At 39.8% G+C, this 25,064-nt stretch overlaps 1 protein-coding gene across 1 annotated transcript; it reads left to right on the top strand.

Annotated features, from left to right (window-relative positions):
* The first annotated feature begins 279 nt into the window (after window positions 1-279).
* On the top strand, window positions 280-24,831 carry tiparp (TCDD-inducible poly(ADP-ribose) polymerase). Its single transcript, XM_073041055.1, has 6 exons — window positions 280-418; window positions 1,094-2,033; window positions 14,688-14,853; window positions 15,814-16,001; window positions 19,037-19,315; window positions 23,069-24,831. Exons 2-6 carry the CDS (start codon window positions 1,120-1,122, stop codon window positions 23,514-23,516), a joined length of 1,995 nt encoding a protein of 664 aa, XP_072897156.1. The 5' UTR covers window positions 280-418; window positions 1,094-1,119; the 3' UTR covers window positions 23,517-24,831.
* Window positions 24,832-25,064: the final 233 nt, after the last annotated feature.

The following is a 25,064-nucleotide window of genomic DNA, read 5'->3' as shown; positions in this document are numbered from 1 at the left end:
AGCTGGTTATCGGGTTTTGCAGTCCTGTCAGGATTGAGCCAACTCGGCGCAAAGCTAACAGGAGTCGAAGTGTAATCAACCACCTCGCCTGTTTCCTGGTAGGAGTTGGAGCTGGGTGTCCTCTGCACCGCTTGGCTTTGCCAGGCTCCGAAAGGCTCCGCCCAGTTGGTGCAGCCTCCGAGTGACGGCTTAAAAGGCCGGCCGAGCCGTGACAGGAGCCGATCTCTTGTTCCCCGCAGCCCCGGACTGCGTTCCGGCTCCAGCCTGAACCGACCTGCCTTCACAGCCGCCCGATGTGAGCGAGGCCCCTCACTCCGAGCACCCCTGTCCTCTCCAAGGCCCGAGCCATCGACATCGTGCGACGCTGACCGACTGCAGCTCCGAACGGCAGGAGCTTGAGGCTAAACCCGTCCAGAAGGTAGGAGTACCCCGCCCGGAACTGACTGCGGCTGCTTCCAACACACTGGCCGGGTTAACCTTGCCTCAAATCTCCTCACAGCCATGCCCCCAGCCGTGCCAACCGCAAGGGGCAAATATTCAGCTTCCCTCCAACCCACCCCATGGCAGTGGTGATGGGGGGGGGGGGTGAAAGGACACCGTACTCTCTCACAACGGTCATCGGTTCTAAACAATTTATTTTCATGATCATGTCCGCCCTCCCTCTCTCCCTGTTAGGAATGGCTGTCGGTTCGACGGTGTCTCAGGTGAGCCGGGTGCTGCTCTGGGTTCAGACTCTCCCGGCAATGTTTACTCCGCTGTCGGGTGGCGATTCGTCTCCGCCGATCATAAGCCGGCAGCCGCAGGAAAGTTTCTGCGGCGGACCGGGCTGGGCTGGGCTGCTCAGCCGCCTCGGTCACGACCCGCCCGCTTTCACGTAGCAGCTTGTTGGGAACACACATTCTGCACGTACGAGGTTTGGGATTAATTATCTGGAGCCATTGTGTGGGGAGCTCGGCTTGACGTGCCGGGGAAGGGGAGGGAACGTCAGCGCTGAGGGGAGGAGATTCAAATCTTTCTGGGGGGCGGAACGTGCACTAATTTAAAGGGTTGAGTGAGAAACTTCTTAAATGAGTCTGGATCTTGCTGTCAACAGGTCGGCGAGTTTTCCCGGGTGCCAGCATGGAAAAGAGTTTGGCCGGTTCGGCAAGGGGTGCGGGCAGGGCGGCGGTGCTGCACTGCTCCAGGCCTCCAGCCTTCGCACCAGAGCCGGCTCCCACCAACAAAGTGCCGCTTCTCAACCCGTTCCTCAAGAAGAAACACGCCCAGAGGCAGCTGGAGGCGAGGAACCTCCGAGCTCTAGGATTGATCCTCACCAGTTTGCTGCGATCGGACAAATTAAGCGATGGGGTTTTTCTTGCCCGCAGCTGCGAAGCAAATCGGACTAGTTTATTTGAACCTTTGAAAAATGACTCTGAGAATCAGGCATGCTCTAAATCTGCAAATGGTGCTTCCACACGAATTCCGTCAGCAGGGAACATTGACCAGATGCGGCAACCGCCAGTGGTGCAGCACGGTGCCCAAGAGCCTGGGGGCCCCGCCGATCACTCCTTCTCCAGCGAGGCATCTGCAATGATCTCCACTGCTGCAAACTTGCCATTCCAGATCTCGACACATTCCACCCAAGATGTCACCACAGAGTGCTTCGACATTACGGGCCAGCCTCACGTCAATAGCTTGTATCAAAGCCCCTTGTGTCCAGATTTGCCTAACCAAGTTACGGCCGAAAAAGATTTTAAAACTGGCATTTTTCAGGATAAGAGCGAGGAGGCATCAATCGACCTAGTCTTTGATCTTTTGACCCAGTTACAGTATCACACTCATCAGGACGATGGAATAGAAATATGTGAAGAATTTTTGCAGGGAATTTGTGCTTATGGAAATGACTGTCCAAAACATCACACCGTGCTACCTTATCAATGGCAGCTGAAAAATATTATAACTCAGACATGGCAGGCAGTGCCAGACGAGGCACAGGAACATTTAGAAAGGCTCTACTGCAATCCTGACAATGACCAAGTTAAGCTCCTATATCAGTAAGTAACAGAAGCAAGATACTTTATATATATTTTAAAACGTTTTGGCAAGTTATCTTAATATTTCAATGCTGCTGTTTGCTGTCTACCTTCAAATCAGCTGTGAAAGTACTTCCATTTGAGTTTGATCTTTCTTGGGTGATCTCTTTGCAACTGTGTGAATGGAAATCTGTTTGGGTACAAGTGTATTATGCTCTAATGCAGGCAAGGTGCTAGTGTGGATGTTGGATCTTCAGTGCATAGAAGCTCAGTTCTTCTGTGATGTTGTTTCCATAGTGACTAGATGCAGATAGCAGCATTCAATACTTAGCCAAAATAGTTCTTAAACAAATCGGTGCTGCACATCACTTGCCTGGTTACCACACTATTTAGTTAATGATGTTAATCATTTGTGGTTAACTTTGCTTCATTGAAGGTCTATTTGGCAACAAGAAATTGCTCACAGAAGATTGAGTTTTAAAAAAATGATAATAGTTACTGATTCCAGTTAATCACAAGTCTGCTGAACCTGTACTGGTGTGTTATCTGACTGAAATACATGGTTCTGACATTCACCATTAATGTACACACAAAATTCACATGTCATTCTAATATAAAAATGACTCATGTGATGGTATGTAAAAAGGCAGTGGTACATTCCACATTTAAAATTCTAGAATATTATGTGCTAGCTTCCTGCCCCAGGACATGCCATTCCTCTTCAAATCTTGTTTATAACTCACCTTGTTTGCAACTGGATGTAATGACATTTGAGGGCACTGACATATACACATGATTGCATCATCCCTTCAAGGGGGTCAAAGTGGAGTTTCGATTTCATCGAACAGTCTTCCTTTGTGCTCTCACAGGTTGAGACATAACTGACCTGCTCTGGGGTTTCAATCAGTGTTGCTGTTATCTCGTCATTAGAGGTGAATGGATAATCTGGACCCTTTTCTCCTTTTCCTTTTTTTCCCTGCAATGTCACAAATGTGTTCCACAGGCACAGTCTATAATGCAGAACATGTATAATTGCGTGCGTACATTTTTGAAACTTTGCAAATGGGTATTGATACTATGATCCACAGGCTATAGTTCCTGTAACATGGTGTGTAGAGATGTTTACTGATGATAAAGCCTCTTTGGATAAAAAGGGTAAATTGGCATTTTATGATGGTGATCATTTTGTGATTGCAATATCAATACTGTAAATTTAATGGCCCATTACATTTCTTTTGTGCTGTAAGTTTGACAGCTGAAAAATTGAAAAGTATTTTGATTATTTGCAGTTTTCTTCTGCCATGAAGGAAAAGTGGAAGTGATCCAATCTAGACATTTGTTTATGGAGAAAATTACAAAGAATTTAAAAAAAAATCAATAATGGATACAGTAAATTTAAGAATGGCTATTTCACAAGTTGAAAGGCCTCAAGCATTTACAAAAATTCTTCAGGTGACATACAAATTATCGATTCATGTAAATTAAAGACCAGTATCTCCACTTCTTTGCTTCTATGGTAATTTTCATATGCTAGTTAGAAAAGTACTGCTGTGAGCTGCACTGTAGGGAATGCTGTATCTATTCTGTTTATACAATGTCAAGATTATTTTGTTCCAACAAAATGTTTTAAACTGACAGCAAATGAATTGGTTCATAGAGTTTGAGATGCTTGATTTATTAATGAAAAAAATATTTTCTCTGAAGCTTGTCTTTGGAAAATTTAGTGGGTAAGGTAAAATATCAGAATCAGATTTGTTATCACCGGCATGTGTTGTGAAATATTTTAACTTAGCAGCAACAGTTCAATGCAATACATAATATAGAAGAAAAAAATAAAGTAAATCAATTACAGTACATGTATATTGAATCATGCAAAAACAGAATTAATACGTTTTTTAAAAAAAGTCAGGTAGTGTCCATGGGTTCAATGTCCATTTAGGAATCTTATGGCAGAGAGGAAGAAGCTGTTCCTGAATCGCTGAGTGTGTGCCTTCAGGCTTCTGTACCTCTTACCTGATGGTAACAGTGAGAAAAAAGCATGTCCTGAGTGCTGGGGGTCCTTAATAATGGATGCTGTTTTCTGAGACACTGTTCTGTGAAGATGTCCTGGATACTTCATAGGCTAGTATCCAAGATAGAGCTGACTAGATTTACTACCCTCTGCAGCTTATTTTGGTCTTGTGCAGTAGCCCCCACCCACCCCCTCCCCATACCAGGCAGTGATGCAGCCTGTCAGAATGCTCTCCACACTACATCTATAGAAGATTTTGAGTAGTTTTTTGTTGACATACCAAATCTCTTCCAATTCCTAATGAAGTATAGTCAAGTGTTATAAACACTTTTCTAAAAGTAGAAACCATCAGGCACAAATATCCATCTGATGCTAAAGAAAGTTGCAATTTTTTTACTGGGGGGAAAATGCAGTATTTGTGTTGCTTCTGTTGGGTGTGTCGTGTATAGACAAGAGACTGTATTCAGTGTTTTTCTTGAAAGATGAGCCAATACAAAAAAACAGTGATGCCAAATAAACATCTGAGCTTGGATGAATGTTGCTTTCTTCCATTAAATGTTGGTTGCAAAATTGTATTACCTTAAATAAAATACTTGCTTGTCATAAGGAAAAATTGTAGTATGATCCTGTCTACTTCAATTGCATGTATCCTCCCAATTAGAACTTGGTAAGTTATTTTCTGTAACTTTGAGAGGCATCATAAAATACTTTGAGATAGTTCTGAACTACTTCAAGCAAATCAGATGTGCTGTAAATATGGATTTTGTTCAGTTTAATTGTATAGTTCAGGAGAATGTTTAAAAATTGGTAAATGTGAAGGAAAGAAGTTAATTGCAATAAAACCTGGTTGCAAAATTCCTGAGCCATAGTTGCAATACTAACATTCATAAATACCTGTTTATTTTTGACTCTCAGACAATTTTTAATTACTTTGCATAATTTAAGGACTTTCAAAAATTAGGAGGGGAAAGAGCAGTTAGAAGATTCACTGAATTTTTTTTAAGTCACACCATAATTAGCATCCAGTGGCAACTACATAAATCTTCAGGGATGTCACAAAACCTACAACTGATGGTGTAAAAATTCTTCAGTGCTTTATCAATCAAAGGAAACCATGTTGATCAGACTACTGATACCTTTAGTTCCTTTATAGGTTATGTTCTTTGTCATTCTAGGAACTGATTTGGCTCTTTAGGGAGTATGCGGAGGCAGCACTCTCTGTTTCAGCCAGCAGCAGTTAATGTTCTTTTCTCTGATATATTTAAAAAGTGGAAGCTAGTATTTAACTTTGACTTGGCATAACTTGATTGTAGACATAATGGTCAATCTCAGTCTATGAATTGCGCCTCAAATTTTAGAAGCAAAATGCTGATGATGAGTCTGGAGGTACTCGGCAGAGTCAGTACATGGGGAAAAATGGGCTAATATGTCAATGTTTTGGAGAAGTGGGCAAAAAGAATGAAGAAAGGCATCTGATGGGGTGGAAAGCAAGATAGGTTTTTAAAAATGTATGCTAAGCTAAATGGGAGCTAGAAGGACAGGTATAGTAATACAAATTTAGAGCTGGTGTAAATTACAATTTTTTTAAAATTGCAAACGCACAAAGTACTGGAGGAGCTCAGCAGGTCAGACAGCATCCATGGAAATTAATAAGCAGTCAACATTTTGGGCTGAGACCCTTCAGGACTTGAAAGGAAGGAGAAAAATGCCAGAATTAAAAAGATAGATAGATAGATAGATACTTTATTCATCCCCATGGGGAAATTCAACTTTTTTTCCAATGTCCCATACACTTGTTGTAGCAAAACTAATTACATACAATACTTAACTCAGTAAAAAATATGATATACATCTAAATCACTATCTCAAAAAGCATTAATAATAGCTTTTAAAAAGTTCTTAAGTCCTGGCGGTTGAATTGTAAAGCCTAATGGCATTGGGGAGTATTGACCTCTTCATCCTGTCTGAGGAGCATTGCATCAATAGTAACCTGTCGCTGAAACTGCTTCTCTGTCTCTGGATGGTGCTATGTAGAGGATGTTCAGAGTTTTCCATAATTGACCGTAGCCTACTCAGCGCCCTTCGCTCAGCTACCGATGTTAAACTCTCCAAGGGGAAGGTGAATAGTGCAAAGCCAGGGGGATGAGGAAGATAAAGGGCTGGAGAGGAAGGAATCTGCTTTGAAGAGAGTGAACCTTAGGAGAAAGGGAAGGAGGAGCAGCAGGTGGAGGAGATAGGCTGGATTGGTGAGTCGAAGAAGAAGGATTTTTTAAAACCAGATTGAGAAACCAATGTTCATGCCATCAGGTTGAGGCTACCCTGACAGAATAATAAGGTGTTGCTCTTCAATCATGAGAGTGGCCACTCTTGGCAAAAGAAGGGTGTGGACTGGCGCGTTTGAACAGGAATGGGAAAGGAATTGAAATAGTTGGCCACCAGGAAATTCCACCTTTGGCAGATGGATCAGGGGTGCTTGACAAAGCAGTCCTCCACTTTATGATGAATCTCTCCACTGTAGAGGAAGTCACTTCAGGAGCACCAGATACAACAGATGACCCTAACAGATTTGCAAGTGAAGTGCTGCCTAGCCTGGAAGGACTATTTGGGACCCTGAATGGTGAATGGGCAGGTGTAGCACTTTGACTGTTTACAGGGTTAAGTGCCAAGAGGGAGATTAGTGGGGAAGGATGAAGAATCATGAAGTGGTTCCTGTGGAAAGTGGAGAGAGGGAGGAAGATGACGTGTTTGGTAGGGTCCCTTTGAAGATCGTAAAATTTATAAAGAATGATGTGTTGGATACAAAGGCTCATGGGTGGCAAATTAGAATATTTAATCCTGTAGACTGTAAAGTGTTAATCAAAATATGAAGTGCTATTCCCTAACCTTGCATGGGAAGGCACTGCCTTGGTGACTGGAGTGTGGAACTGAATGTCAGAGCATATAGATCCCATCCAATTCATGGAGCTTAATTCTTCCAATCTTAACTTTATCATAAGCAATAAAAAATTCAATACATAGACAAGAATTAAAGGGGATATGAGGAGCATCATGCAGAGGGGGTGGAACCAGAAATGTACTTCCTGAGTGGGTAGTGGCAGCAGTTACTTTCACACCATTTGGGTAATGTCTTGACAAGTACTGGAATCACCAAATCATTGAAGAATACAGACCGAATGCTTGTAAGTAGGGATGGCTGCTAGATAGTTGGTATAGATGTGGTGGGGAGAGGGGTGTTTGTAGGAAGTGAAGCCTACTTCAGTACTGTGTTACTAGAACTAGGGGACATAGCTGCACAATTTGGGGAGTAGATTTAGGACAGAGATGAGGAGCTGCTTTTCCCAAAGAATGAATTTGTAGAATTCTCTGCCCAATGAAGCACTGGAGGCTACCTCAGTAAATGTATTTAAGACAAGGTTGGATAGATTCTTGCATAGTAGGGAAATTAAGGGTTATAGGGAAAAGGAAGGTAGATGGAGATGAATCCATGGGCAGATCAGCCATTATCTTATTGAACGGTGGAGCAGACTTGATGAGCCAGATGGCCTGCTCCTGTTCCTATTTCTTGTGTTCTTATGAGTCCATTGATTAAAATGCTGGTGTTGGGCTAGAACCTGCCGTCTTCTGACCAAATGATAGGATGAAGTCCCACACAACTCGGAACAATGTCTCTTTGACAACATCCTCCTGTGAAGGAGTTCTTTTGTGACCCATGTTTGCTGTAAAAGAGTAGCTTTTTAATCCCAGTATATTGATAGATCCTCCAACATTATTTTCTGATTCAAGGTCCGTTTTATGAAGCAGCATGAAATGTGCTTGCACTTTGTAGAGGTTAACTGGGAGAGCTCTGATTCAGTTTTGAGGAAGAGGGTGGCTCAGTAGCTTCCTCACACAGACACAAATATCCTTCTATGTGGGTGTTTATGACAGAAGAGCTACAGACAACAGTCTCCCAAACCTTGCCTCCATCTCGGAGGTGTTGACAATAGCAAGCAGGAGTGTCTGGATCTGCTACTGACACTGGAGGAGCTGACTTGACTCCATCAGGTTCCCTTGACATAAATAAAATCCCCAGAAGTGACAAGTTGTACTTGGTTCTGTGGGATTGAATGGACACCAACCTGCTGGAAGTGTATAACACAATGTTTCTGACAGGCGGCATGTTAGACTCCATGAGGAAGGGCATCATTACTTTCATGAACAAGCAGAAGGGGAAGAGGGAGGACATCAGGAATTGGAGACCTATTTCATTGTTGAACGTGGTCTAGGCCATCCTATCCAAGGCCATTGCCAATGAGGTCAAGTTTGTTTGAAGTCAGTTGCTCCACCCAGATTAAACCTGTGCTGTACCAGACAGGAAAATCTCTTGATAGCTTTGCGCTCCTCAGGGATAGCATGTCCTACCTGCAGGACAGAAGAGTGGATGCATGCCAAATCAACTTGCGGAAAAAGGAGAAGGCCAGCAACAGGATGTTACACTTGTACGTAATCAGATATTGCTGCTCCAACTGCTCTACCCATATATTAGTAGTGCAGCCCAATTTGATGGGTGCAGGTTCCCCGCCCCACCCCAATCAAACCTGGAGTCAAACAGTGGTATCCACTCTCCTGTCTTATTTGTGTGCTATATAGAATCCTTTACTGAATCCATTAGGAACAAGAAGGGCATTGGAGGCACCAAAATCAAAACATCCCTATATGTGGATGATGTTCTGTTCTGCTTGGATCCACAGTCAGCTTGCAGTTTGATTAGTATCTGCAACCATTTTGTTGGGATGAGGAGGGGTCTGGCAGAGTCAACTACAAAAAGAGTGAGACTATGCTCTTTGGCAAATGCCCCATGTTATCCAATGTCCCCTTTCCCCTTCAGTGATGGGAAGGGAAAACAAAAACTGGATCTGTGAGAATGGCATCCTTCATCAGTAATTGGGCGAACTTGGTTGCCAGGTGCAATGTGCTCTCAGGTCCACTGTGTTTGGTGACAGTTGAGGCTTGTTCCTCACTCTTCAGCTTTGGTAAAGAGATGGTTGCCCACCTCTTTGCAGATTGGATTTGACAAGAGTGAGGAGATTGATACCAGGCTCCCATGTTCTGGTTCATCCCCAGCATCTGTATAACAGAGGATTCCCTTATCAACAGTTTCCAGGGACATGCACCTCGTGTTGCTGGAAGATCATCAACTTGAAGGGTGCTCTTTGGTCTGCTGGAAAATTGTTGGTCTTCCGACACAGCAAGACCTCTGAGAATGCTGCACACTGGTACAGTCCAGGCTGAGTATGTTCTGAGGGATGCTCTGAGAACCACCATTTAAACATCTACCACATGGAGGGGCAGAAATGGGTGGGGAAGCCCTTTGAACAATCAAAGGATGTATCACCCCAGGGGGCCATATGAGAGGTAATGGGGCTATATTTAATTTCTTTTAAGTGTGTACAACTGGATCTATCAGCCATTATTGTATGAGATTTTGGTGCCATTTCTTCCTTGTAAATGATTTTATTATAAACTATTTTTGAAATTAAAAATCTTGCTGTTTCAATAGACATTATACATTTTCAATTTGAAATTCTGCTTTTGAAATTTTCTACAAGTGCTTCAGAGAAACACTAGTGCATCTTTACACTGTGAAAGTGGCTGTTACGTGATGGTTATTTTACCAGGTTGACAATGTCACAAGGCTGTAGCACAGTTGTGTAAACAGGATTTGTTTGGTTAGAAACAGCTGACAACACAAGCTCATTAAAGTTCCAATTGTTTCTCATAGGAACACAAGTAACCTTGAGACAAAATCAGCAAGAAACAATAAAATTGTGAATTTAGACCTGCATTGATTGACTTGTGAGGACTTTGAAAAGAGCCAGTTAAAAGTATATTTTCAATTCCTGATTTGATTTGCATATGATTGGCACAATGTGATTGAACTGTCTCTAATTTTGCTTGGGTCTTTTTTCATTGATGTTTTAATTTATTAAGGCACTAGAGAGTGATTACCTTGGTATTGGGCATCGTCCATTATGTTGCACAATTGAATATTTGTTCGCCTATTTATGTATTATTGTATATTGATGATGTCACAAGATTTGCCTACCTGTACAACCTTTTTAGTTTTACTGAGGCTGTTTGGATGATGCTTAGAACAGAGTGATGATGATAGTACTATTATTTCCTAGACAATGAAGAAATGAAGCCAATGAACTGACTCAGTTCATCTTATCTCTTCGTTGACATGGTTGAGGCATCGCTGCAACTTTCATCAAATTGAATGAATATTTATTTGACTCCCATGGATTACTGAATTTGTTTGTCATGCCAGAAAACAGATTTGAGTACTCAGTTACCAAGCTTTTTATGAAGTGCCATAAAGTGAATCCACATTCTCTCCATATTTATAGTCAATATTCCTGCCCTTTCATACAAAGGTTAAACTAAAAGTGCTAAGAAGTTGCAGTGAAACTCACCAGTTCGGAGTTCTGCTTTCTCTCACAGTTCAGCCTGCTATCAGTTAATAGTGGACCATATTTGCTCTCTCTCTCAGACTATCTTTATTACAAAAGAGCAGAACATCATGACTAAGACAGAGCAAAGCTCAGAGTAAGTTTCTTGGATCTGATCATCCGACATCATTTCAGGATAAAGACTTTTTTTCTGTGTGAATCAGACAAGATTTATATTTTTGATTCTTTCAAACAACAAAGCATCAAATGTGGACTGATACAGTACTGTAATTGTTTTAGCATTTTGAAGAATTATTTAAAAACTAATACCACTCATTTGCCTTTAAGAAGAATGCAATATCAATTTTGGAAATCTGATGTGAATGTCTATGGTATGAAAGATATTACAAACTTTCAAGTCTTTACATGCACAAGTGAACTTTCACCCATTTCCATAATTGCAGTTAGAGGCGTTGTCCCTACTAGGGAGTGTTTGGTTAGTTGAAGTTTATGGAACAGACATGAATAACCTTGTATGAAAATTCTACTAAATCAATAATGTTGGTCAATAAGTGTGCAATCTTTGCAATTTGTATGCTATTTTTCTTGAAACTTGTTGAAAATAGATTTCTTTATAATGCTCACATTTGCTATGGCATTTTACATTTAAAATGTCCTGATGCAGCATCTTATTTTTTAAAATGTTTCTTTTTAACTGGATTGTGTTGACTATTCTATCTGAAATGCTGATGGAAGTATTAACATCTTGACTTGTGGAGGGAAAAATTAGCTAGGTTTCCTGCTTATAATTACTTTGCTCCTGGATAGATGTACCTTTTGTGTAATACCTTGGCTGAAAGCAGAACTGCGTCTCATCAGCTATTGACTAATGTTATCAAATTCTCAAAGGCATGCTTAAATATTGTTGGAGCATTTAGCATTTTAATCTAAGGAAAGAGAATAAAAGTATATTTGGAAACTATCTAATCCAAGTGTTTCTTTAAGTGGAATTGTATGGAGCTGCTCGTGTGACACAGTTAGTGGAACGGTACTCCAGTGTCAGCTCACTTTCTGGGTAACACTAAATGGTCACCTGCTGAAAAACGAAGAGGTGGATTGAGAGAAAAAAAATAGTAACAGATTTTTTTTCCGTGTGGGGTGGGGAGAAAAAAGGTTTTTGCTTAAGCATACCATAAGTACTAAAGTAATTTACTATGCCGTGTTTTTTTTTGTTGAGTAGCAATGTCTATTGCCTGATCAAGGTCTTTAAATAATTTGTCTGTACAGAGAGCAAATTGATTTAGTGCAAGGATGAAATAAACTGCCACCATCTTGGATCTTTCAATTAGCTGACAAGATACAGATATCACTGGCAAGATTAGCCTTCAATGCCCATCCACAATTGCTTTTGAGCTAAGTGGCTGGGTAAACGTTAACAACATTTCTGTAGGCTGAGGTTATGTACATGCCAGACTAGATAAAGGTAGCAAAGAGTTTTACTTGGGCAGTCGGTCTCGGGGTTTGCACACACTTGGCTAGTGGTGATTCTCACTGCTTTAACATTTTACTCATAGTTTTGGTAGTTTGTATAGTTAATTTCTTTCTTAATAAGTGGCTTGATCGCACTTTCCCTGACTAATCACACAAAACAATGTTATTCCAATGAAAACTAGTTTTCTTGGCCTGCAGTGAAGAGTGGTAATCCTGTTCTATTGAACTGGAATGAATGGTAGTCACAAGGTTCCAGTGTGGTATGAATGGCTTCCTCCAGACAAATGTGGTTGTGGTTATGACCCTCTTCAGAGGCCGTATGCAGAGGGCTGACTCAGCAAGTTGGTTTTCAATCCACCAAGTCTAACTGAAGTGTTGTAGAACTAAATTTGGCACCTATTGTAGGTGAAAAGTTCAGGTGAAAAGGTGGTATGCTTAAGCAAAAACATTTTTCCTCCCCACCCCACACGGAAAAATACATGATCTACTCACAGGCAGATTACCAGCAACAGCCTGTGAGAAAACCAAGAATCCTACTTCAAAGACATGGCGAGTGCAATATATTTTACATGATGGGAAAGGGGGGAAAAGTTTTTTTTTTGTTCATTTTGCACAATCCTCCAACATAAATTTCACTTCCAAGAGATTTTCTCTATAGCAACATCAGTAGAATTGCAAGCTAGCATCCACATTTAGTTATCAATGAAATGCTGCTTAGGTAGAGTTTCATCTTGGTCTAATTAAATCTGCCTTTTCAGTTTCAGTTTTCTGAACCCAAGATGAATTTGCATTAAAAAATTGCAAGCAAGTTTGTCTTCAAGAGGTCCATCACTTTCTTGTATTTTCGCATAGTGTGATCTCAGATCATCACTATTGACAGAGTTTATCATCTGTTTAATGTTTGCACTGCAGATGGTTGTGGGTTTTGCAAGTTGCATCTCACACACTGGTGGGAGTGGAATGGCTGGCTTGGTCAAACAGTTGCACACCTTGCATTTGATGTGCACCTATTTGTAATTGTACTGAGGACGTCAGATATGATTTAATCATTCAAATTGTGTATATATGGTAGTCGAAGCATTCTAATACTGAAAGCTCACATCTGCAGTTCTAGCATAAGGAAGTTCAATTTCAATCATGCAATCTACTTGTGAGATTATTTCATTTGACATATTCATAATAAAACTGCTCTTGGTCATCAATTTATGCAAGAATGTTTTTATTACTAAAGTCTTTCTAACTAGAGAAGAAAATGTTCTTTTCATTGTAAGGTTTCTGTTGTGCAATCCAGTAATCATAAACAGTAAACAAATAATCAGAATCAGGTTTATTATCACCAGCACATGACGTGAAATTTGTTAACTTAGCAGCAGCAGTTCAATGCTATACATAATATAGAAGAGAAAAATAATAATAAAATAAAAATAAGTTAAATCAATTTCAGTGTATATTGAATAGATTAAAAAGACATGCAAAAAAAAATACTGTATATCTTAAAAAGTGAGGTAGTGTCCAAAGGTTCAAAGTCCATTTAGGAATCGGATGGCAGAGGGGAAGAAGCTGTTCCTGAATCACTGAGTGTGTGTCTTCAGGCTTCTGTACCTCCTACCTGATGATAACAGTGAGAAAAGGGCATGCCTTGGGTGCTGGAGGCCCTTAATGGACACTGCCTTTCTGAAACTGCTCCCTGAAGATGTCCTGGGTACTTTGTAGGCTAGTATCCAAGATGGAGCTGTTTAGATTTATAACCCTCTGCAGCGTCTTTCAGTCCTGTGCAGTAGCCCACACACGCCCCCCACACCCCCACACGCCCCCCCCCCCCACACACCCCCACCAGACAGTGATGCAGCCTGTCGCAATGCTCTCCATGGTACATTTGTAGAAGTTTTTGAGTGTATTTGTTGACATGCCAAATCTCTTCAAACTCCTAATGAAGTATAGGCACTGTCTTGCCTTCTTTATAACTACATCGGTATGTTGGGACGAGGTTCGATCCTCAGAGATCTTGACCCCCAGGAACTTGAAATTGCTCTCTCTCTCCACTTCTGGTCCCTCTGAGGATTGGTATGTGTTCCTTCGTCTTGCCCTTCCTGAAATCCACAATCAGCTCTTTCGTCTTACTGATGTTGAGTGCCAAGTTGTTGCTGCGGCACCACTCCATTAGTTGGCATATCTCACTCCTGTATGCCCTCTCATTGTCACCTGAGATTCTACCAACAATGGTTGTATTGTCAGCAAATGTATAGATGGTATTTGAGCTATACCTAGCCACACAGTCGTGTGTGTGTGTGTGTGTGTGTGTATATATATATAGAGTAGAGCATTGGGCTAAGCACATTCCCCTGAGGTGCGCCAGCGTTGATCGTCAGCGAGGAGGATGTTATCACCGATCCGCGCAAATTGTGGTCTTCTGGTTAGGAAGTCAAGGATCCAATTGCAGAGGGAGATACAGAGGCTCAGGTTCTGCAACTTCTCCATCAGGATTAAGTGCTGAGCTATAGTCGATGAACAGCATCCTGACATGGGTGTTTGTGTTGTCCAGGTGGTCTAAAGCTGTGGAAAGCCATTGAGATTGCGTCTGCCATTGACCTATCATATGCCAAGCCTTGGATGAGGGTCACTGTACTGAAAAATATTGCTTTGTAAAGTTTCATTAAGATTTCTGATTTAATTGTTATTTGCTAATCTTTGACTGTTATCGAAATAATTCAGATGGTAATCTGTATTTTCTTGTTTTCTTAGGGGCCGTGTCTTCTCACTGGACTTTAACTTAATGGCAGTCTGTGATGTAGAATTTAACCATGTGAGAAGACTGTCTACTGCCTCTGTAGCACGTTCTGGCTCACAATTTCACACTGTTTGGAAATACTACTGCAGAGAACACTTTGGCTGGAGAGAATATTCTGAGGTAATGAAATGCTTGTCATGTTAGCCAACAGGTGAAATGTAGATTGTGTTAAGATGAGCCCCAGATTCTGGAAGTGTTGCATTATTCCGGCTCAAAGGTTCATTTATTGTTGAAGTATGTATGCAATATACAACTGCAATTCTTCTGCAGATAGCCGTGAAACAAAGAAATGCCACGGAGGTCGGTTCAGAAAGAAACAACAGACACAGAGACACACACCCAATAACATTGGCTCCCCATGCTAAAAAGAACTTTTTTAAAAAAACCGCAACATTGATCCCCCCAACCCCACTTCACCACATGAAATGTAACAAGAACATCCACCCCACATCCCCTCCCTCCGCACAAAATACAATGAGAAAGAATGGCAAAAACACAGAATATAAAAACAATAAGACTGGAGGGACAAAGTCCATAGTCCAAAATTCACAAGCAGAATCCTCTTAACATTCACCAACATTATCGAAATGAGAGACTTCAGGCACAGCGATAGGCCAGCCAGGCTTAACAAGTAACATAGAAATGTATTGATTTTTAGCACATTCTTCTTCATGTGCTGTTTCATTTAGAAAATAAATTAGTCCAAAGGCCATAGTTTTTTATTTTTATCTTGCATTTGCCATTATTTAGATGTTTAACCCCAAGAACAGCTTTTGTATTGTCAAGAACAGTTGTTCACAAATTATTAATCGTTCAATCTTTTGAATTGAGTAAACTGCAAACCAAAACATAATTGATGTTTGCAGGAAAACAAGTGTGAGGATGCAAACTTTCATAGTTACTATCTACAAAGATTAAATTGTGATAAAGGGGTCAACAAAAGGAAAGACTTATCAATCCAAATATGTGTTTGTAAAGTTCAACTGCTACATTAAAATGCTGTGCAACTGGCAGATTATTTGTATCTCAATGTTAACATTTTTTGTCATTAAAATTAAAAGTATATTGTGTTATTTCCAGGCAGTTGTTCGATGCATTGAGGAAGCCTCATCTCGAGGCATGAGTGAGATTTGTTTCGTGATGCAGCAAAATCGGTACATCCTGAATTTAATGGAGGGCTTTCAGCAAAATGCTGTCTTTGGCACTCGGCGACGAATTACCCGCCGACCCCTATTTCGCTCTGCTGTCTTGCTGATACCCTGTTTACAGTAAGTTGAGCATACTGTCACATACTCCTGTGGAAATATTGGGTGATTAAATTTATCAATAAAAAAGTTGGAGAAAATTGGACAGCTGAAAATTATTGATTTAGAGCAAAACTTTTTGTGTTACAATGAATCATCAGCCAATTAGTGAAATTTCATAGCACAATCAAGCACCTGTTAGCTATGGTTTGCAAGTCTGTTGTCAAATGTAAAATCTGACTGGGTAGTATTTACACAGAAATTAGCAAAAACAAGACACAATGGGCTGAATAACTTAATTCTGCTTCTATGTCTTGTGGTTAAGTACCATTGAAATTTCCAAAATATTTGACAAAGTCATAAATATCTTTTTATAGACACATTTTAATAGGTTTGAATTAGGGAATAAATAGCAAACTTTTTTTTAAAAAAAAGTGAATTGGCAGTTTTACCCTTTCACCCTTCTTTGGCTGTTACATGATTCCATTCTACCACTGGATTTTCTCTGCATATGTAACATGCTTAAATATCAATTGATTATGCAGCTTTAAACTGCAAATACAATACAAACTAAGAAAATAATTAAAAATAAAAAGGGAATGTTCAAAACATTTCAGTTTATTGTCAACTTTTAATTTGGGAGCAGGGAAGGCAGTTTTTCATACAGAAGCTTGTATCCTGTAGATGGCCCAAGACAAAGTAATTGCTCTGAAATTGAGGCTGAGTGTAAAGGTGTCTTGCAGCAGTTATACTGGGCCTTTGTGATCACACCTGCAGAACAAATTTTGGGCCCCTTCTCTTAAACATGTGACAGATTTGCCATTTGAAGAAGATTCAGTAGACTTGGCATATATTCTCATGTTTTGAAGAATGAAAGGAAATCTCACTAAAACTCTCAATTCTTATACAGTTCAACATGGGGAATTGAGTAGAGGGGAAAAATGTGTACACAGATGATGGTGAATTCTCTTGTGAAAGGTTATGGAATTTGTTCAAAGCAGAGATGAATAGAAATCTGAACTTCAGGAAATCAAGGGATGTGACAGAGGTAGAAGACCATCCACAATCTTGAATGAGTGATCAGACTTGAAGTGGCAAATGGCTTTCTTCTATATTTCCAATGTTATGTTGTTTATGTTCTATTTAGAATGTAAACATGTTTCTTGCTTACAAAGTGCCATCAGATGACGTATTGTTCTCCTTTCATCTCTGATATGAGGAAGAATTTGTAGACCTGTTTTTTTTTCTCTCTCCTTTGTTTTCTGCTCTGTTTATACCTTGGCTATTATTCCATCATGACTGACTTCAGACAAAAAATACCTGTCTAGTGATATTTATAAATAAGTGAGATTCCTCACTTTTTGACTGCTCCTCAGACGTTTGACGATTGTTGAAATGTAACATCTGACCTTTCATTGGCATGCAGAGGTGAAACCATATTAAGATGTAACCATACAGAGATGTAAGCATACAAGTTATACTGGTCTAAATGCTGTTCGGGAATGGTAATTTGCAGAATTCCATTAATTGTGTAACAGTGGCTAATTGGTAATGTGATCTGCCAAAACTATATTGTCAGTCATGGTGAATCAATAGGCAGATATGCCTGTGGGTTTGTAAGGGCTGGGTGGAGGGGAGAACAAGTAAGCAGTTTTGTGTTCTGCTGTCTCTAGGGCATCGTAGGTCAGTGGGTAACTTTCTTATCTCTGAGCCAGCAAGTTGTGGTAGCATTCTTTAGATGCCCGAGCACGTTTGAGTACAGTACTATAGGAAACACACTGGCAAGATGTTGAACTGAGTGAGGCTTTGCCTTCTGTGTCAGGTGCACATATGGCTTAGAGATACAGGATCTTTTGGGTGCATGCCCAATAATTGTCATTTAATCAACACCACTTAAAAGCAGATAATAGTCACTGTCACATTACTATTTATAGGGTCATGAGTGCAAATTTCCTGCTGTGTTTTCTGGATTAGTGTTGACTACATCAAAAGTAATTCATCAGCTGTAAAGCCCTTTGAGACTTGCTAAAATCATGAAAAGACTTACAGAAAAGTAGTTCATTGCGGTCTAAGATATAGGAAGAAAATTTGTTTTTAATCAGCTAGAGTTTCAGCACAGCCTGTCCTAGTGCATGTGCTAACCAGTAAGGAGTTCTTTTTGCTCACAGATACCCGCCTTGGATGGGTTCATCTTCTGCAGGATGATGGTTTTTGTGGAGGAATTGTCCCCTTTTGTTTTGCCTTGGGATTGCAGCAATGGTGAATAGAGAGGATTTCAACATGGAGTACAAAAGGAAACAATTCCAAGTTTCAGATCCTGTGCAGTGGTAGTGAGACAGATTGTTTAATGAATCCAGGGAGTTTAAAGCAAGGTTAGTAGTGAGATGTAGTTTGTACATCATTCACATCAGCATGACCAATGCATGTGGCTTATAAGCCTGTAAGATTAGAGATTTTGTAGCATGTGAATCAGTTCATTCTACTTTCATTATTTGGTTCTTGGATAAAGTCTGTCACTATGAAGGGCAGTACTTAGTGGCCTCAAACCATTTCTATTTGTATAATGCTTTATTGTAACAACAGAATGTTGGGAATGCTCAGCAGATCAGGGAGCTTCTATGAAGCAAGAGAATGATGTTTCAGGACTTACAATACACTGAATGTTTTCAGCATATTTTTTATTCAAAATTCTAACATCTGCCTTGATTAGCTTTTCTGGCACATGCTGAATATATCAGTGCTTCGTATGAATTCCCCTTTTTGAAGGATTGTGAATATTAATAAACAAATGGTAGAATCGTTCTGCATTCAGTGTTTCATCAACAGAAATGAAATGAAATGAATTGCTATCTAGCCTAAGCTTCAGTATTTCCATAAGGTAGAAATTGATAAATGTTATAAAGAAACAGAAGTCCTTTCAGACTGTTCCAAGGAATCATGAGCCACCAAAACTAGAAGATGTTGGTCTCTGTTTTGTCTCTACCACACAGTACTCATGTACAGCAAATTCAAGGATTTTGCCATATTTACTGTTTTTTGTGTTTTTTTTTAAATTGTAGAACTTTGGGTGGCACAACAGCCACTCTTGCAAAGTTACCAGAAGGATCCATTTCTCCACATATTGACTTTCCTGCTGTGACACCCTTTTCAAAAGTCTATCCTGAAACTTGGATTTCAATGGAACTATTAGAGGATTTCATTCAAGTGCCGGTTTCTATAGAAGACAAAAGCTACAGGACTGTGTATAACCTTTTCCACAAAACGATACCTGAAACTAAATTTAAGATTTTGAATATACTAAGAGTACAAAATCCATATCTTTGGGAGAAGTATAAAAGGTAAAGTATTGAATTATGCTATCAAATATTTGAAAGGAGTTATTATATTCTGATATTTAAATTTAACTCTGAATTGTAAATGCTAACAATTCCTTTAGTGTGAAGAATCATAGCTATAGTGCATGTCATCTAGATTATTTCAGAGCTAGTCTGTTTCTGCAACTGGCATTGTGAATCAGAGACATACAGGTACCAAAGGACAAAAATGCTATGTGTATATATAACAAACTTTCAACTAAAGATGAAAGAATGAAGCTAAATTATGAATTGGATTGCTTGCTTGGTTAGTCAAAAGTAAAACCTGTCTTGCAAAAATTGTTAGTAAAATGCATTGCCCATAAATATGTGGGTTGCTAACCTTAATGGTAACTTGAAAATGTACAGTTTTTTATCATTAGTTATCGAGTGACTCAGCACATCCGTTCTTTAGAATGCAATATTTTGTTTACTTCAATATTTGCTGTGTTCTACAGTATTTGTATGCTCACTATTAAGAGCTGATGCACCCTAAGATAAAAATCAGCTTTTTTTGTCACATGTACATTGAAAAATACAGTGAAATGTTTGCATTAATGACTAACACATTCTGAGGATGTGCTGGTGGAAGCTTGCAAGTGTTGCCATGCATCATACGGTGACATATTATGCTAACAACTTGTTAACCCTTTTTAACCTGTATGTCACAAACAAAAGAATACCTGCAGATGCTGGAAATCCAAGCAACACAAAATCCTGGAGGAACTCAGCAGGCCAGGCAGCATCTATGGAAAAGGGTACAGTCCTCCCCCCATCTTTTAACTCTACTCCTCATTTTTTTCCCCTCTAGTCCTGCTGAAGGATCTCTGCCCAAAACATCAACTGTACGCTTTTTTTTCATAGATGTTGCCTGGCCTGCTGCATTCTTCCAGCATTTTGTGTGTTAATCTGTATGTCTTTGGAATGTTAGGGGGAGGGAACTAGAACATCTGGAAGAACCCAAGTATCATGCGGAGAATGTACAAACTTTTTACAGACAGCGGTGGGAATTAAACCTTGAATGCTGGTGCTGTAAAGCATTACGCAAGCCACTACACCACCATGCCAGTCACAGTTATCCTAAAGTTAGACTTCCAATATAAAATGTAGAAGAACGAGTAATGCTGGAGTATTGGAGGACATTTTCACTGACATAATGCAGGTAACAATTCGTTCTGTAGGTAAATGGCTAGGGTATTATACAAGGGATAATCGATAAGTTCATGGCCTAAGGTAGGAGTCAATCTTGGAAAACCTAGCACATTTATTTTTCAACATAGTCCCCTCCTACATTTACACACTTAGCCCAGTGGTCATGGAGCATACCGATCTTGGACCTTCAGAAAGTGTCCACAGATGGGTGATTGATAAGTTCGTGGCCTAAGGTAGGAGATGAGTTATACAGCTCTCGTTACATGCACGTGCAGCTCAACTATGAGTGATTATGCAGAAAGTTTGAAGTTAGTAACTCACCAACGACTGCTGGATTAAGTGTGTAAATGTAGGAGGTGACCATGTTGAAAAATAAATGTGCTGGGTTTTCTAAAATTGACTCCTTCTACATTAGGCCACAAACTTATCAATCACCCCTTGTACTTTTGGATAAAATATCATGCAAGTGTAAAGCTGCTATTGCATTTTGGATGTCCAGTACAATCAAAGAAAATCAGAAATGTGGTGAATTACTTGCAATGCCCATCTATGCCCAGGAAACAAGTTGAAGCTCTAGTCCAGTGAGTCTACATGAGCATAATATTCGAATTGCAAATACACATAATGGACTGGAACACATTGGCAGCAAGAGATCTGTACAGATCAATGGGCTGGTTGCAATGCATGTAACACACTGTTCTGGACTTGATATCTGTTAACTACAACAGAGTTTGGCAGTGCACTGAAGGTTAGATCAAAACAATCTGATCTCTTGCTCTATCCTTGGACTCGTAACTTTCTGTACCTTTTCCCTTGGCTTTATGCCAGTTATGGCTGGGAAATTTCGGACCAACCTTCATTTAATCTTAACATATTTGTTTTTTTTATTTCACTGTGTATTCGTTTGTGTAATTAACCACTGTTAAATTAATTTTAAGTAAATTTGTAGCTTTTTATTGTTGACATGTGTTTGATAATCAGACATTTGGAAACAGTTAAAAACATCTGACAGCATGAATTGTCAGAAGGTCATCAGGTGGCCCAAGGTTGAGGCCTCCCTTTCCACCCTCTGCAACCTCTTTGCAATTACAGTTTATTTTGTCTTGCAGTGATGCTGGCAGGACCATAAGGCAGCTGGTTAGTGTGACCACAGGGTAGCCAGGGTCAACCACAAAGCATAGCCAAATCAAATACTTTCCAGCCCATTGCAAAAATCTGTTTAGAAGCAGAAGAAGATTTGGCTCAGAAGCAATAAAATTTGTTGGGATAGCTGTCAGCCTATAGTATCATTGCTCGTAAAACCAACTGAGAATCCTAAACAATAGTTTAGTCTCTAATGTCAACTCTAACATAAATAGGGACAAGCAGTATGCTTCACAGGTGAGAAAGGGGAAAAATAAATTATTAAATGGAATAAATTTTGTCTCAGCTAGCCCGGAGTACTTTTGAAATAGTTGAGAGCTAGAAATCATGGTGATCCAGAAGATACAATACCTTTGTATTAAAATGTCAAATAGATACAGAAATGTATTTAGATTATTGGAATCTGAGTTTTACAACTGAGGGCTAGAATGTAATGGATCAGTATTTGTGCTATAATTATACAGTAGTCCAGGTAAATCACAGCTGTAGTACCACGGAGAGTTCTGGGCATAGCATTTTAGGGCTAAATTATCTTCAGGGGAACACTACAAAGATGTATTAGAATAAACTTTGGACTCCAGGTATTGCATTCCAACTTGTGATTATATTCCTTTGGGACTGGGGGAAAAAAAAGGTTATGGGTGATTTTGATTCAGAGTATTTCTGGGAAATTGATGAGGTCAGTGGATGGGGTTTTTGAATGCCTTGGGAATAGGGGATCTTCCTGCAACAGTGCTCTTGACATTCAGTGGCATGACATTGAGTTCCCCACCATTGGTATCCTGGGAGGTCACCAGAAATTTAGTTGGATCAGCCACAAAAATACTGTGGCTACACAAACACATAAGAGACTAAGCTTCCTGAGGCCAGTGACTTAGCTTCCAGTACATCAATGAAACAAGTGGTGGAATACAATCTACTTGCCGGGCTGAGTGCAATGCCAATACAATCCAAGTAACTGGAGACCATCCAAGACTAAGCATTTGAGTCAATTGGTCTCCCTTCTACCACCATAAACATTCACTCTCTCTACCAGTGGTGCATAATAGTTGCAGGGGGCTGTCATTTACAAAATGCACTGCAGTTACTCGCCTCAAATACCTGGCAGCACCTCATGTCCTTGGTGATTAAGAATGTGGATGAGGGCACCAGGGAGACAAACACCACCTTAGGTCACCTCATAATCACACTCTGCCCTAATTTAGGAATTGTTCTAAAATTTAGACCTTGTGCAAATAAAGGAAATCCCTCACCAGTGGCATTGTAGCAATACCTTCAGCAGCAATTTCATAAAGTAGCCCACAATCATTTTCTAAAGCTAATTGGGGATAAGCAGGAAGTGCTGTCCTGGCTAGTATTTTTCAATCAGAAAAATGAATACATAAATAAAATTTGCATGGTTAAATAAGCCTTATTTTTTCATTTTTCTATTTTCTATCATAGGAAAAAGGAGTACATGTCACGAAAGATGTCTGAAATGGATAAGATCCTAAATGAAAGACATCTATTTCATGGGACCTCCCAGGATGCAGTGGATGCAATCTGTAAACACAACTTTGATCCCAGGGTGTGTGGAAAACATGCCACTATGTTTGGACAAGGCAGTTATTTTGCAAGAAAGGCAAGCTATTCTCACAACTTTTCAAAGAAGTCTCCAGAAGGTGTTCATTTTATGTTCTTAGCAAAAGTTCTTATTGGGAAGTACACATTGGGCAAACCTACAATGCGGAGACCACCACCACAATCTCCTGCTGACCCTTCCAGTGATTTGTATGATTCCTGTGTGGATAACTGTCTAGAACCTCAGATTTTTGTAATCTTTAATGATGATCAGAGCTTCCCTTACTTCATTATTCAATATGAGGAAGTCGGAAGTACAGTATGTCTTTGATGAATAAAGATTGGAGATGCCTCAATGAACTGAACTAATGTACACACTATAGACTTGTATGTGAAAACTGAATTTACTGATGACCTAAATGACTCACTAAATTGCCAGCTACTGTGAGACTTCTGCACTAGCAGTACCTTGACAAGTGTATATAACTAAACTTTGCCTTGAACATTGTTCAACTGTTTTATGTGCCTCTTTGTGAATGTGTATTTATATAGAAAAAAAGTTGCTCATTTTTAATTCTGAAGTATTTGAGAAAAATGTATACTTGACCTGAGTACAGTAGTTTATTTTTAATTATCAGAAGCTAAAGTGTGGAAATTAAATGTTGACCATTTTTTTAAACCAAAGTTTTTATGTTGAGATATTGATGGTGATTTCAGTAAAATGTAGCAACTGCCAGAGATGCAGAGGAAAAGGCAATGCATTATGCTTACCTCACTTGCAAGAGATAAGATCTGCCACAACATTCATGTCATCTGCCACAGGAAAGGAAGCCCTTACCGTGAGAAAGGCCCACTTGATACTTTCTCAGAGCTGTGAATTGTGAAGTTTGGTTCTTTGGTCCTTTGGTCCAGTTTCTCCTTTCTTCCCCCACCCCCCCAAAGAAACCAACATACAACAGCTGGGGATGCTTTACTAATGGCTAGAAATGGAAGTGTAGACGTTGATTGTATACTGCTTTATTTAGCAATCAAAGAAAAGAAAGTTTTTTAAAAACTGAACAGACCATTATTGAATTAATACCAAAATTGTTTTATAATCCTAATCTTAAATTTTTCTTTGGCTGTACATAGTAATGAAATAATGGTGCAGTTGTTCAAACCGCAACATTAACCTGCAATGTCAATGTGGGTCTGTTGGGTTTGATTGTAAAATGAATGGCAAGAACCTGAGTGTAAGACTCATTTGGCCCAAAACTGAGAACCTGACTGTCCTTACTAGTATCCATGTTATGTAGTTTGTTAACCTGATCTGAAGGAAAGTCTGTTACAGTAACTGAAACAGGCCTGTTGGCCTCAAATGTCATTGGATTACATTATGGAAGTGACTGTAAACACAAGCAAATCATATCATTCTAGTTAACTTATTCAAGAACCGGCCTCTGGGAGTGGTGCACTTCCAAGCATAAATGCCAAGCTATTAGCAGACAAATTTTGAAGGAATTTGCTTGTTTCCAATTACTTTGTCTCATGAATTATTTCACTTTGAAACGATGCTGAATTTTGGAAGTTACAGTGCCATTGAGTAGCTGCTGCTTTTAATATAATAAAACAAATTATGATCTGGCTAAATATGCCAGCACCATTTATCTGCACTGTCCTAGAATCATTTGACTGAACCTTTGAACCAGATTTGCTTGAGGTAAAGGAACTGTTAGGAGATGGTGATCATAGTAAGATAGAATTCTCCCTGCATTTTGAGAAGGGGAAACTAAAAACAAATGTAAAGGTAACTACAGAGGTATGAGAGAACAGCTGGCCGAAGTTGACTGGAAAGAGTCTGTGGCAGGTATGATGTAAGAACAGCAGTGGATGAAGTTGC

This window comes from Hemitrygon akajei, chromosome 3, assembly GCF_048418815.1.
Source record: "Hemitrygon akajei chromosome 3, sHemAka1.3, whole genome shotgun sequence".
In the NCBI taxonomy this organism is placed as follows: domain Eukaryota; kingdom Metazoa; phylum Chordata; class Chondrichthyes; order Myliobatiformes; family Dasyatidae; genus Hemitrygon; species Hemitrygon akajei.
This window is presented reverse-complemented; position numbering and strand designations above follow the sequence as displayed.